Source organism: Mchenga conophoros, linkage group LG1 (genome assembly GCF_057382185.1).
Source record: "Mchenga conophoros isolate Kocher_MC1m ecotype Shallow Benthic linkage group LG1, M_conophoros_male_GT1.1, whole genome shotgun sequence".
Lineage (NCBI taxonomy): Eukaryota > Metazoa > Chordata > Actinopteri > Cichliformes > Cichlidae > Mchenga > Mchenga conophoros.
Genome location: NC_140526.1, coordinates 27,980,656 through 27,994,411, shown reverse-complemented (window position 1 = coordinate 27,994,411; position 13,756 = coordinate 27,980,656). Strand labels below are relative to the sequence as shown.

Below are 13,756 nucleotides of genomic sequence, written 5' to 3'. Positions count from 1 at the left end.
GCAGGAGGGAGTCCTCTGCGTCATTCCGCCAACAAAGGGGTTTTCCTTGTTTTTATGACAATGGGAATATTGTTCCAGTGTTACTCTGTTAGTTCCTACAGCCGGTTCACTCCATCCGGCCCATTTTATTCCGTCCATTGTGTGCGATAGCTGTGAAATATTTCCGCATATCAAAATGAGTCAGAACGAACTAAGTGTAATTTTCCCAGAGTTATTAGGAAATGGGTGACTGCAGCCCTATTTTATGGTCCTAACTTTACTTATTCACGCGATCGTTACCTGTCATGTCATCTGTATTTTGACATCTTCATTCTGTTAAAAAAGAACTTCGTAAAAATAACTAGCTTGTAAAACTAATCCAGTTTTAAACAGAGGATCTGAACAAGACGTTTTTGATTAAGATGGATGGACGTGTTTCAGTTTGTCTCAGTAGAATTTACGTGACCTCCAGCAGCTCCTCCTGGGATCCCTTCCTGTAATGTTTATGAAACTGATTGCAGTTCTCTTGTTTTTCACTGTAATCTATCAAGCTGTAGTTCAAGTGTTGTAACACTGGACACACGCACACACAGAGTGAAATTTCACAGTAAAGTCAATATTACTCAGTCTGTTTCATTTCTGAGCTGGCAGTGAAACAATGTCTCTGATATGATAGGAGGCCAATGAGTCCACAGTGGAGGAAGCTGTTGCAGCTTATTACAATAAGTGTCTTACTTCATCCACTGTCATTACTGTAAACTGCTAGTGTATGCTTACTCCTTCATCACACAAAACCATGTATTTGAAAGATCCGATTGTCATGGTCCTGGGTCTAACGACATGACGTTTTGTGTTTAATGTTCTGTTATTCCTACCTATATCCTCCTCCAGTGCTCTGTTCGTGTCTCTGTGCTGGTAAAACAGTCTGTGAATTTCCTATTTTACATTGAATGTCTGTGTCTCGTCTTGCTCATTAGTTTCAGCTGTGTTTTCCTCCTGCGTGTTATTTCCTGATTGCCTTGTGTGTGTGTGTATTTATAGTGTGCGTCTACCCCTGCTCCTTGTCGGTTCGTCTGCGTTTCATGATGTTCTCTTCATTCATCCTGCATCTCTCTGCTCTACATTCCGCTTTTTTATTATTTCAGGTCTCCTCATTACTGTTCCCAGTTTAGGTTTTTAGTGGTTTCTTGTGCCTCATTTCCTGTTTTCCACTTTGTAAATAAACGCTCACCTTGGAGAGGCAACTATGACTATTTCTTCTATTTTATTTTATTTTTGTTAGTTGTTCAAATTCTGTAGTTTTGTTTTAATTTTCTGTGAGTCCACTTTTACTGTATATACTGCAAATATATAAACATAGTACATTGTTACACGTTTGTACATAGTCTCTAGGCTTTTGCCAGGCTAACTGCATTATGGTGAGAGGCCTGGCCTCTTTACAATACAAAACAACCAATACTCCTTACAGTTGCATAAATGACATAGAACATAAACATAAAGATACTGTGATTCTCAGTCTTAATTGACAGTAACTACAGACAGGTACGTGTATAAATACAGCCTCATGAGGTCTGCAAGCAGCCTAGTCAATTAGCTCTAGCTGCTAATTGCTAGCTTCAAGGCTAATCTACACCGCTAACCGCTAAATACACAATAAACATACACAACGAGGATTAACAGCCAACTTTCCCACATTGTCTGCAAACCTGTGGACTATCCTTAGGGCAAAGTCAACTTATTTACTATTTTTTATCTGCTTACCTGCAAATATATAGACATAGTAACCATTACACACTTGTACACAGTCACTAGGCTTTTGCTAGGCACACTGCTAGAGTGAGTGGCCTGGCAGGTTTACTCCCACTACAGCTGCTCATTTTAGGAGATGCTCCCTCTTGCGGTGTAATGGAGGAAGGATAAGTACTCTTCCAGTACTATATCTCTGTATCTTAGATAATGAGGCACACATTATTTTAAAACAACCACACATAGAGAATTACACTGAATTCTCTGAAGGCTTCTTTTCTGCTGAAGTGATGCATTAAGGATTATTACACATGTTTCTTTTCCAACTATTTATTTATGAGTGACTTATGTATGTATGTATGTATGTATGTATATATATGTATATATTGTACTATTCTTAGTTAGTGTATTGTCTGTCTTGTCTTAATGTTGGTTTAAAATGGAGCACTGTAACAAAAAATAATTTCCCCCAGGGATCAATAAAGTATTCTGATTCTGATTCTGATTGTGTCAGACACTGCCTGTAACTGCAGCTCACTGGGAGCGTTTACATCTAAATGTCAGGAGACGCCTGGTTATTAAAGAATACAGAGCAAGTGCAGAGAGACATGAGGACACGAACTGCAGCAGATTAACAGGTGATGACATGCAGTACCCGCATGCAGTACCATGAAGTGTTTGTGTATGCAAGAAGGAGGGGTTAGGACATTATTTATCAGATCTAATATTACAGAGTCCCTTTTTTCAGGAAACATGTGAGGAATAGCTACTGGAAAATTCTGTCACATTGCAACCAGTCATCCCAGAAGAAAAGAATCACATTTTTTAGTGGACTACCCAATTTCTTCACTTATAGGGGTTTTTTTTTTATGATGGGTTGATATTCATTTTGTCTTCATGTGCTCAGCGATGTGCCAGGTCACTTAACACAAGGTGTGAATGTGCTTACATTTATCAAAGTAATGTATCTGTCATGGTTATGGGTTATTTTTACGCGGCCGTCTGAGTTTCTGGTATTTTGATGTCATTTTGTATTATGGTTTATTATTTAAGGTTCATTTACTAGTCCTGAGTTTATTCTATGTTGGTTTCTTGTAAATTTAGGCTCCCCTTGTGTCTTTGCCCTCTGTGTTCCTCTCTGTGTGTCTCTGTTTATTTACGTGGGGTTTTCCCTATTTAGGAATGTTCCTCTCCTCGCATTTATTCCATGCCTCCCCTGTCTGTCATGTTTGCCCATGTTCCCCCAGCCTGTTATGCTTCTCTCTCCTGCTCTTTCATGTTCTCTCTCGCCCTCGCCTTCGTGTTCCCCTCTCGCTCGCTGTGTGCGCCGCTTTCTCCGGGAAGAGGCAGCAGGCGGGGTACACAGCCGAGCCTCTGGCACGGGAGCCTCCATTGAGCCGAGGTGGTAGGCGGAGCCGCTGTGCCATGGCGAGATTGAAGGTCCGGTGAGTAAAACGGCTGGCGGGCGAGCGAGGAGCGGAGCGGCGGGAGAGCCAAGGCTGGACTGGGACAAAAAATCGGCCCGGGCATTTTGACTAGAGACCGGCCCACCAGGATAAAGATTGAAAATGTGACGTCATTCAGGGATAAAACCGCAAAGGATTCTGGGAACTTGTGGCAAGAGGTACTAGCGCACGCAGGCTTTCAATTGAACTCAGTTACACAGCGATAAAAAGAAACCCAAAAAAATGGCAAGAAGCTGTTGTATTATTAACTGCAATAACCGGTCGCATGACAGCCACGGGAAGCCGACGGGTAAAGAGATCGTTTTTTTTTTTATCGGATTACGTCGTTGAAGTGAAATTTTTTAAGCCATGTTTCCGAAGTAAGAGCCGACGGATGGTCTGGATATACCAAATATAACATCTCAGAACACTCCAGCTCACATGTTAGTCTGCTCCAAGCATTCCCACAAAGGTCAGAGTTTTGTAGTAGTTAATACGTCATTTTTCTTAACATAATTGGTGATATAGGTTACAAGCAAGTCTAACATCAAGCAAGGCAGAACATCTCATTAGCATTCCGCTTTAGCATACAGTTTCACACATTAATAAACAAATGAAAAGTACATAAAACTGGTGTTGGACATGTGTCCACTAAGCACTTATTACACTCGGTGCTCGTCAGATAATCAAACATGTTTTATGTGTCTGTACTACTTAGCTATATTGTGTGCGGAACAATACAACTCACCTCTCGTATGGCTACGGCAGACTGGCAGCGATTACTGCAGCCAGCCACACCGAGAGGGGGGGGGCGCTGTTTCCCCATTACACTGATATTTGTGACAAGTGGAATAATACCACATAAACACTGTTACACTACCAGAAATTATTTCCACTACTAATTAATTACCGTTGAGCTCAAAGGTTATATTAATAAACTGTTAATGAATGTGTATTTATGAAGACGATTTGTGAGACTGGTAAACTTATGATATGTACAATAGTCTTTCGTTCTACACGGTGCATTTCAAGGTCCTGTACCCATCCGTCGGTAAACTGTACCTGGGCTTGTTGCAGTGACCTGAAGTTACTAAACTTCATGAGTGTGTGCACTCACTCCAAGAAGCGTATAATTATAAATCTGAGCGTGGTGAAAGTTGGGCAGCACGCTGACGTCTTTTGTCCACTCTTTCACTCCTTTGATTTTTTCCTCGTATCTTTTCTTTGTCTTTTCGTCGAGTCTGTCTTTGTACGGACCGGCATTGTTCTCCTTTTGTTTTGTACATTCCTTTTTTGTGCGGCAAAGAAAAAAAAAGAAGGTATTGGAACCGGAGAATGAACGTTTTGCGGTGCTGCAAATGTTTGCATTTGATGCGGTACTTGGATTGTTTTGCCACGAGTTCCCGGCATGCAATGCGCGAAAATCACGTGATTGTTAAACAAGGGGGAGGGTGCATCCAGCCTCCTCGGCTGTAATTGGTCCAGCCCAGAGTCGATCATGACCAATTGGCCAATCCAACACCTTTCATTATATATACCCTTCCTAAAAAAAAATAAATAAATAAAAATCCATCGGCCCATAAAAACAAAAAATCGCCAGCGGCCCACCGGGCAAATGCCCGGTATGCCCGATGGCCAGTCCAGCTATGGGGAGAGCGAGCGGCCGAAGCTTGGCCTGTGTTCTGAACTTATGTCAGAACACAAAATTACTCTCAAATTTGTTAGTAAGGGGGTGGGGGGGCTTCTTATTTAATTTTATACATATGTAAATCAAGTATCCTCTGTTCCTCCCTCTTTCTGTGTCTGCACACTCAGTTACTCTCTCTACTTGTTCCCATGCCCTCTGGCTGTGCTTTGAGCGACCCTCTTAGCATAGCTTGTGTCAAGAACCGAAGTTCAACACACACAAGCTGGACCCAGGAGCAGAACACACACACAGCGGTACGAGAGAAAAAATAAACTTTATTATAACTGAGAGTATCCCGGGAGAGTAGAAGGGAGAAAACGCACGGAACCAGAGAAACCGAGGGACCGGGAGAAGAATCGCGCAGGAAACGCCGAGAGCGGGACCGTGGGAGGGATGATAGCGGGGCCAAGGGAACCGGAGGGAGGGGTGAGGGTCCGTGGGGAGAAGCTCCAGAAAGGGCGAGGGGGCTGGGGCTGATTGTGATCCAAATTCCGGACAGGCAGGTGGACAGGCTGGTGGCTCAAACACGCCGAGCTGTGATCGCTGAAGGACGACTACGGACTGGCGTGGAGCAGCAGGCTGGGCAGGATTAAATGGTCCACCTGGTGATCGCCTGGGATGGGATGCAGGTGTGGAGTCAGCGGCCACGCCCACGGGAGTGGGCATCCCATCAGCACCTCAGACGCCGGGCCGCGGACCATGACAGCTTGACCATAAACAGGCATGAGGAACAGCTGAATTCTGAGCAACAAGCAGATTTAACATGGATGTGTGAGAATGCAAGGTCACACTTAATAGAGTTTGAAGTGCGTCTTTCAGTGAGTAAAAACGCAGCACAACATGCTGTCTGCAAAGCCTCTGCAAAGCCTTGCAGCTAATTCATCCTCTGATGACAAATTATTAGTCTAAGTGGAGCTTTCTGCCCAAGCTTTTGAACGCTGTAAAACAACTGTTAGCTTGAGAAATTAGTTCTCAGGGCACTTTGTACCACAAACCACAACATGCACACATGCTTTGGCACATCCATGCTGATCCTGGTTTGTTGCCAAGATGGGCTCCTCGTTTGTCCCCTCCTCTCTTTGCTCCTCACTGTCTTTGTGCTTAAAACATAAAACGTGTGTTGTATTATGGTGTGTTAGGGTTGGGGTTAGGGAACCTCAGGTAATACACAGGCCAACATGAGGACATTCATGAAGGGAAGGTGAAGTGCTGGTTGGCGAATTGAAGTCTCAGAAGAGATCATTAATCAAAGTTTAAAAGCAAAGGAAGAAAAGGAGAAAAAAGGAAACAAGAGGAGGAGAAAAACCTCAAGGCGCCTGCACTCTTAGCTGGTCAGAGAAGCAGCGAAATGCAGATAAATTTGGGGAACTCTGAGGTTGGAAGCAAAGGAAGTGAGGAAGGGAATGAAAACTGAAAGCCCAAAATTTGAGGTTGTTTTTGTCCCAAGTTTTGCCACAGCAGCTCTTAGGCAACAAGACTGAGGTTAAGTGTGAAACATTAGGGTGTGTGTTACAGTTACGAGGGGAACAGGAAAGGAGGAGGCTTCATCAGAACAGCACATTCTATTTTTCTCAGGAAACACCATTTCTTGCGGTGCAGAGCGTGTGACATGTGATGCCCTCACTGTGTGTGTGTGTGACTTTGTGAGTTCATTGTTTGCGTGAGATATGAAGATGGAGACTGCGTGCGCCTTTGAGTGTGAGCATTCTCACATGTTAACATGTAGGACGTGCTGTTCAGAGGCTGAGGGAGCAGGTGTGGTTTTTCTGGACTCCAGTTTTTGGTTCTCAGATGTCCTGCAAACGACTCTAATTAATAACAGAGCTCACTTTTGATGCTGATTACAGTTTTCTTCTCCCATCATCTTATATTACCCACTCGAGTGGGCCAGATGAATCTTAGATGAGTTATACTTTATATCTGGGTCAGCCTCATCAATAACAACACTAATTGTGCACATTCTGGACTATACAGATAAAAGCTCTACTGTCAGATTAACATGACAAATTGCTTGATAACATTTGAAATGAATGTTAGATCTTTTGAGTATTTATCCACATAGCAAGCACAGAGCATCAGTCTTTACTGAGGTAAATGCTAAACTCAATTTGTGAACACCGGACATCAACAATGCTGACAAAAATCTCGTCACAAATGATCTTGAGACAATTTGTAGTGTTTAATAACAATGTTTCACACGGTTTCCCCCTGCAAACACTGATTCTATCCATTATTGCTCGGGCTGTCACTCAGTGACACAGCAGTTCCCTCCACTCACGATTTGCTTGCTTTGTGGAAATTGTACTTGTGATAAATGTGGTTTGCAGGCAGGGTGGGAACTTCTGGATATGAAGTGGAGCTGGACACTTGCTGTCAGAAACCCAACTACTACATGCATGCCAGTAAAACTATAATGACTGTCCATTAGCCATTTGATCTACTATCCCTTGGAATCTGGAAATGGCAAAATACACAAACACATGCGCACGCATGCACAGAAACACAGCTGGGAGAACAGAGAGTAGAGGGTCTTCATATGTTTTGTGTTTCTATAATTTCAGACATTTCACAGATTTGTTCCACAGGCACTGTGATCACATTTGAACCAGTTATGTTGCTTACATATTTGTGCTTGTGCAGAACAAAACTGCTCAGCCTCACATAACCCCTTCCACCCGCCATCAATTGTGACGATGGTGGGAGGAAAAGTGCATTAAGTATGTCGTCACTTGCTCTCCTGCTGTGTTCTGACAAAGGGGAGGAAAAATGTCCCATGAGGCAGTGCCCTCCACAAAAGACGGCAATGAAAGATTTCCATATGGAAAAGTCCAGCGCACAAGTCCAGCACACAAGTCCGGGTTGAAATCGGGATCATGGAAAGAACTGTTGTGGAATCACAGGCTTTCTTTTTCTCTTTGAGAATGACCGTTTATCAAATGAGGGGAAGGTTGCTACGCTGTCACCCAGGTCAGCAGTGCAGATGAGTAAATAATTCCACTGGTTTCAAAAGAAAGATTTCCTGTTCCTGCTTGCTGTTTTGGGGAATCTGAGAAGACATTTTATTTTCCTCTGTGTGGTGGATCAGTATCTCATATTTCACACAAATAAAAAACAAACAAACAAACACATTTTAAATGTTTTACAAAGATACAGCCATGATTTGAACATTAATAATACACCATAATAGGAGTAGTAATTTACTTGTTTGTAGTTCCAGAAGCCCTCATGAACATTGTAAACATGTTTTTCAAAATAGGATTATATTGGGCTTTACTTTTTTTTTTTCCTATGCTGCAAGCTTACAGGAACCCTTCAGGATGTGTGCACCTGCTAAACCCAGATAACACTTTGACCCAGAAAATTAGAGGTCATCCAGGTCTAAAGAAATAAAGACCTGGATGATCTCTAATTTTCTGCTTCTAAATTCAGATAAAACTCAGGTTATTGTACTTGGCCCTAAAAATCCTAGAAATTTGGTATCTAACCACATACTGGATAGCATTGCATTGTCCTCCAGTAACACTGTGAGGGTTCCTTGAGTCATTTATGACTTCAGTGCACATATTAATCAAATATGTAGGAGTGCTCATCTTCCATTTGCACAATGTCTCTAAAATTAGAAATGTCATGTCTCAGAGTGATGCACGTGAAGCATATATTTAGGGGTGGATCAAGTGACCCTGAATCCTCCCTTAGTTATTCTGTAATAAGCGTAGGCTGCTAGAGGACTCCCATGATGCACTGAGTATTTCTTCAGTCACCCTTCTCACTCAATACGTGTTAACAGACTTCTCTGCACTGAATCATACTTGTTATTACAGTTTTTCTCGATTGCCTAAACACTATAACCAGGCCTCTAAACTAAAATTTCAAAACCGTAACGCTATTGGTCAAAAAGCACACCCATTTCCCTGAACTATAAACACTATTCCCTGCTTTGACACATGACTCAAATTTGGTGAACTGTTACTGCAAAACTCTACACACAAATCCCTACATTTTACAGTGCTTACACCATGTAGTCATTTAGAAAGCACTAGCATGCAATAATGTTAACTTAAGTCAGCATAGCTTGAGCTCAATTAGCACACAATTAACCAGGTGGAAACACTAGGAGTCAAAATTTAGCACACACCAATCAGAACCTGCGATGGATAGATAAAAGGGCCAAAGTCAGCTCATTCAGGTTTGAAACAATGGATCCAAAGAGATGCAAAGGAAGAGGACGTGGTGGAGAAAGAGGACGTGGTGAAGGAGGAGGACGTGGTGGAGGAAGAGGACATGGTGAAAGAGGAGGACGTGGTGAAGGAGGAGGACATGGTGGAGGAAGAGGACATGGTGAAAGAGGAGGACGTGGTGGAAGAGGAGGAGGAGGTGGTCTAGGACAACAGGAAGGTGGTGAAGGAGGAGGACGTGGTGGAGGAAGAGGACATGGTGAAAGAGGAGGACGTGGTGAAGGAGGAGGACGTGGTGGAGGAAGAGGACATGGTGAAAGAGGAGGACGTGGTGGAAGAGGAGGAGGAGGTGGTCTAGGACAACAGGAAGGTGGTGGAGGAGGAGGGAGAGGTGGAGGAGGACGTGGTGAAGGAGGAGGACGTGGTGGAGGAAGAGGACATGGTGAAAGAGGAGGACGTGGTGGAAGAGGAGGAGGAGGTGGTCTAGGACAACAGGAAGGTGGTGGAGGAGGAGGGAGAGGTGGAGGAGGAGGAGGACGTGGTGAAGGAGGTGGAGGTGGAGAACGACGGCGACAAGGAAGGGGAAGAGCAAGGGCACGAAGACAGTCAGTCTCGGATGAAATTCGAGCCACTTTAGTTGACCATGTCCTTGTCCATGGGATGACTATGAGGGAGGCTGGGCAACGAGTACAACCAAATTTGAGTCGCTTCACTGTTGCCTCCATCATCAGAACCTTCAGGGAGGAAAACAGGTAGGTGTACTTGCAGTAAGACTGCTTTGTACAGTAACTTGTAAGTTACTGAACTTATGTGTCTTGAGTTTCAGTATGTTTCCATTATTTGCCTGTAAAATGAATGTGTGACAGTTACAGTAATGAGTGCTTCTATTTTTGTAGGACACAGAGACGACCACCTGGTGGAGGCAGGTTAAGGCTTTTGTCGGAGGAGCAAGAGAGGGAACTTGTAAACATGGTAATTGCAAATAATGTAATCCGCCTGCGAGAGATTCAAAGGAGAGTGATTGAGGATGATCATCTTTTTCGAGGCATAAATGCCATCAGCCTCTCCACAATTGACCGCATCCTCCGAAAGAATCAATTCCGGATGAAACAGGCATACCGAGTCCCTTTCGAACGAAACTCTGACAGAGTGAAGAACCAACGTGTGGAATATGTTCAGGTATGAGTTTTGATACTGTATAAAGTATTGTGTACCATCACAGCATGGCAGTTTATGCTGCCATTTCAGCACTCTTGAACTGTGGTTCAGGGTACCGATTGACTCTACTGTGTTATGTGTTTTGCAGAGAATCTTTGAGATTGAAGGACGGCCTGTTCCCCATGAAATAATCTTTGTGGATGAGGCAGGTTTTAACCTGACCAAAAGAAGGAAAAGGGGGAGGAACATAATTGGCCATCAGGCTATTGTAAATGTCCCTGGTCAGCGTGGGGGGAATGTCACTATGTGCGCAGCCATCAGCCAACGAGGGGTACTCCACCGCCATGCCATACTGGGACCCTATAACACTATGCTTCTCCTTGCTTTTCTTGATGGTTTAAGACAACATATGTTCCAGCTGGACTACAGGGAACCAGCACAGCCAGAGCAGCCTGTGGGATAACGTCAGCTTCCATCGCGCTGCTCTGGTTCGTGACTGGTTTACCAATAACCCAAGGTTTTCTAATATCTTTCTGCCTGCATACTCTCCCTTTCTAAACCCGATAGAGGAGTTATTTTCGGCATGGCGGTGGAAAGTGTATGACCGAGAACCTTATGTCCGTGTTCACCTCCTTCAGGCCATGGAAGAGGCCTGCCTAGACATATCAGTAGATGCATGCCAGGGGTGGATCAGGCATGCAAGAGGATTTTACCCCCGCTGCCTGGCTGGGGCCAATATAGCCTGTGATGTGGATGAGATTCTCTGGCCTGACCCAGACCAAAGACAAGATGCTGAGGTGGGATAATGTTTCTGGTGTGTGTTGTACTGTATAGTACATGAATGACAATGTGCCACTGTACATACATTGGTTGCGTCTTTTGTGTTTATCATGTGACAAGGGTTTTGAAGGGGAGAACCATAAGCAACCTAATTGTTTTGGAACTATTGTTTTGAATTAATTGTACCAGTGTGCAAAACTCTGTTGTAGTGTGTGTGTTTTTGAGGGCTTGTGTTTGATGTCTGAGGGCAAAGTTTGGTTTTTCAGCAGGAGTGAATAGTTTTGGGTGTAGAGCTTCATTTTGACCTGGAAATAGGATGTTTGGGGAATTGAGTGAGAGGTTATGGATTTGTGTTTACTGTTGTGAGGATATGAGGCGTAGTTTCAAGAAACGTGTTTTAGCAATCGAGAAAAACTGTAAACAAATATGTAAGACTGTGTTCTTCCGTTTGCGCAACATCTCTAAAATTAGAAATATCCTGTCTCAGAGTGACGCTGAAAAACTAGTTCATGCATTTATTACTTCCAGGCTGGACTACTGTAATTCATTATTATCAGGATGTCCAAAAAACTCACTGAAAAGCCTTCAGCTAATCCAAAATGCTGCAGCAAGAGTACTGACAGGGACTAGAAAGAGAGAGCATATTTCTCCTGTTTTGGCTTCCCTTCATTGGCTTCCTGTTAAATCCAGAATTGAATTCAAAGTCCTGCTCCTCACATACAAGGTCTTAAATAATCAGGCCCCATCTTATCTTAATGACCTTGTAGTACCATATCACCCTATTAGAGCACTTCGCTCTCGCTCTGCAGGCCTACTTGTTGTTCCTAGAGTATTTAAAAGTAGAATGGGAGGGAGAGCCTTCAGTTTTCAGGCCCCTCTTCTGTGGAACCAGCTTCCAGTTTGGATTCAGGAGACAGACACTATCTCTACTTTTAAGATTAGGCTTAAAACTTTCCTTTTTGCTAAAGCATATAGTTAGGGCTGGACCACGTGACCCTGAATCCTCCCTTAGTTATGCTGCAATAGACGTAGGCTGCCGGGGGATTCCCATGATGCATTGAGTTTTTCCTTTCCAGCCACCTTTCTCACTCACTATGTGTTAATAGACCTCTCTGCATTGAATCATATCTGTTATTAACCTCTGTCTCTCTTCCACAGCATGTCTTTTATCCTGTCTTCCTTCTCTCACCCCAACCGGTCGCAGCAGATGCCCCCCCCCCCCCCCCCCCGAACCTGGTTCTGCCGGAGGTTTCTTCCTGTTAAAAGGGAGTTTTTCCTTCCCACTGTTGCCAAAGTGCTTGCTCATAGGGGGTCATATGATTGTTTGGGTTTTTCTCTGTATCTATGAAGCGCCTTGAGGCGACTTTTGTTGTGATTTGGCGCTATATAAATAAAATTGAATTGAATTGAATTGAATTGAATCGTCTGCTCAAGCCTGTGAGCTGTAACAGAAGTCACGTTATAAATATTTTAACATGAACAAACCAAATATGAAATGTAAACATTTTCTTACTCTGAAAATACTGAGGAAGTGTTTCTATTATGACCTCCATATGCAAAGACTGCGTGCCATTGAAAGTAGAGCTGAACAAAATCATGCCTTTCACTTTTAAAGTGAGTGAAACAAGTGAGGTGGGGCAGGCCAGGTCTCTCCTGCTGTTGCTGCAAACTGCACCTTTTTACTGCTGCACCTTGAAGTTTGTCGGCTCTTGGAGGCCCTCCACTGGCCTGGAGTCCCGAGCAGTTGTCCGTGGTTATAAGGTATTGTAGGAAAATTCGGTAGGTGTCGCTGCATTTCAGCTGTATTCAAAATGATCTAACATTTAAAAAAGAAACTGGCTGCATGCATGCAAACACTAGACATGTTCAGTACATGTACAAGCAGCTCACCCTCAGCAGTGAATAACGGTCACAGTTAAGGTCAAATAAAAAAACAAAAACAAAGCAGCTGTAAATTCAGTTGGGATTTTCCGCTCTGGCACAAACAAAGCAGGATAACGTGTATCATTTTCTTTTCTTAAACCTTGTGATTGATGTCGCTAAAGATAATAGTTGACAGCTTGACCTTTAAGTTGTAAAATCTTGTCTGTGAGTAATGCAAACTTCCGTGCGATGTCTTGGGTCTGGTGAAGCTTAAAACAAACACCTGAAATGTCCCACGTTTTTTTTCTTTTCCTTTCTTTCTTTTCCTGCTGTTTTCAGTCTGAATCGCTGCTACTGTCAACTCAGGCCCAATGCTCATATAAAAAAAACAGCAACAAAAAAACAGCAATGTTAACAGAAATAAACAGAATATCAGGAATATAAGTTCCATTTGAAGTAAAAGTGACTAACCCAGTATAAAATGCTTTCCATGTGATCATAAATCTTTTAAGAATACAAAAAAAGCAACAATCAAGTTTACCACAAGCACTTTTTATGGAATACTTGTGTTTATTACATGGAAGTATCGAAGCACATGAGGGAGAATAAAAATGAACATCCTGTCCCACAGCTTTAGAATGTGGTACAAACAGGTAATTTTTATTTGCAGTCAGTGACTTCAGGGAGTTACTGAAAACAAAGGATTTACATTCCAGTATTAAAACAGTCCTTGTACTGTAGTTAGTTTGTGTAGTTATGGTAGGTTGTTGAGTTATGTTTGAGCCTATGAAAATGAGGGAATAATAATAATTCCTACTAATGCAAAAGTTTTGTTAAACCCCTTAAATTAAAGCAGAAAGTCTGCACTTCTATCACATCCTGATTCATGGATTCATGGATTTAAAGTCCAGTGTGGTGGATTT

The 13,756-nt window shown here is 43.0% G+C and overlaps 1 protein-coding gene across 1 annotated transcript; it reads left to right on the top strand.

Moving 5' to 3' along the window:
• Positions 1-9,583: 9,583 nt before the first annotated feature.
• Positions 9,584-12,276, top strand: LOC146583514 (uncharacterized). The gene is made up of 3 exons (XM_085280909.1): positions 9,584-9,784; positions 9,929-10,211; positions 10,339-12,276. The coding sequence occupies exons 1-3, from the start codon at positions 9,693-9,695 to the stop codon at positions 10,651-10,653; spliced, it is 690 nt and encodes a 229-aa protein (XP_085137035.1). The 5' UTR covers positions 9,584-9,692; the 3' UTR covers positions 10,654-12,276.
• The last annotated feature ends 1,480 nt before the right edge of the window (positions 12,277-13,756 follow it).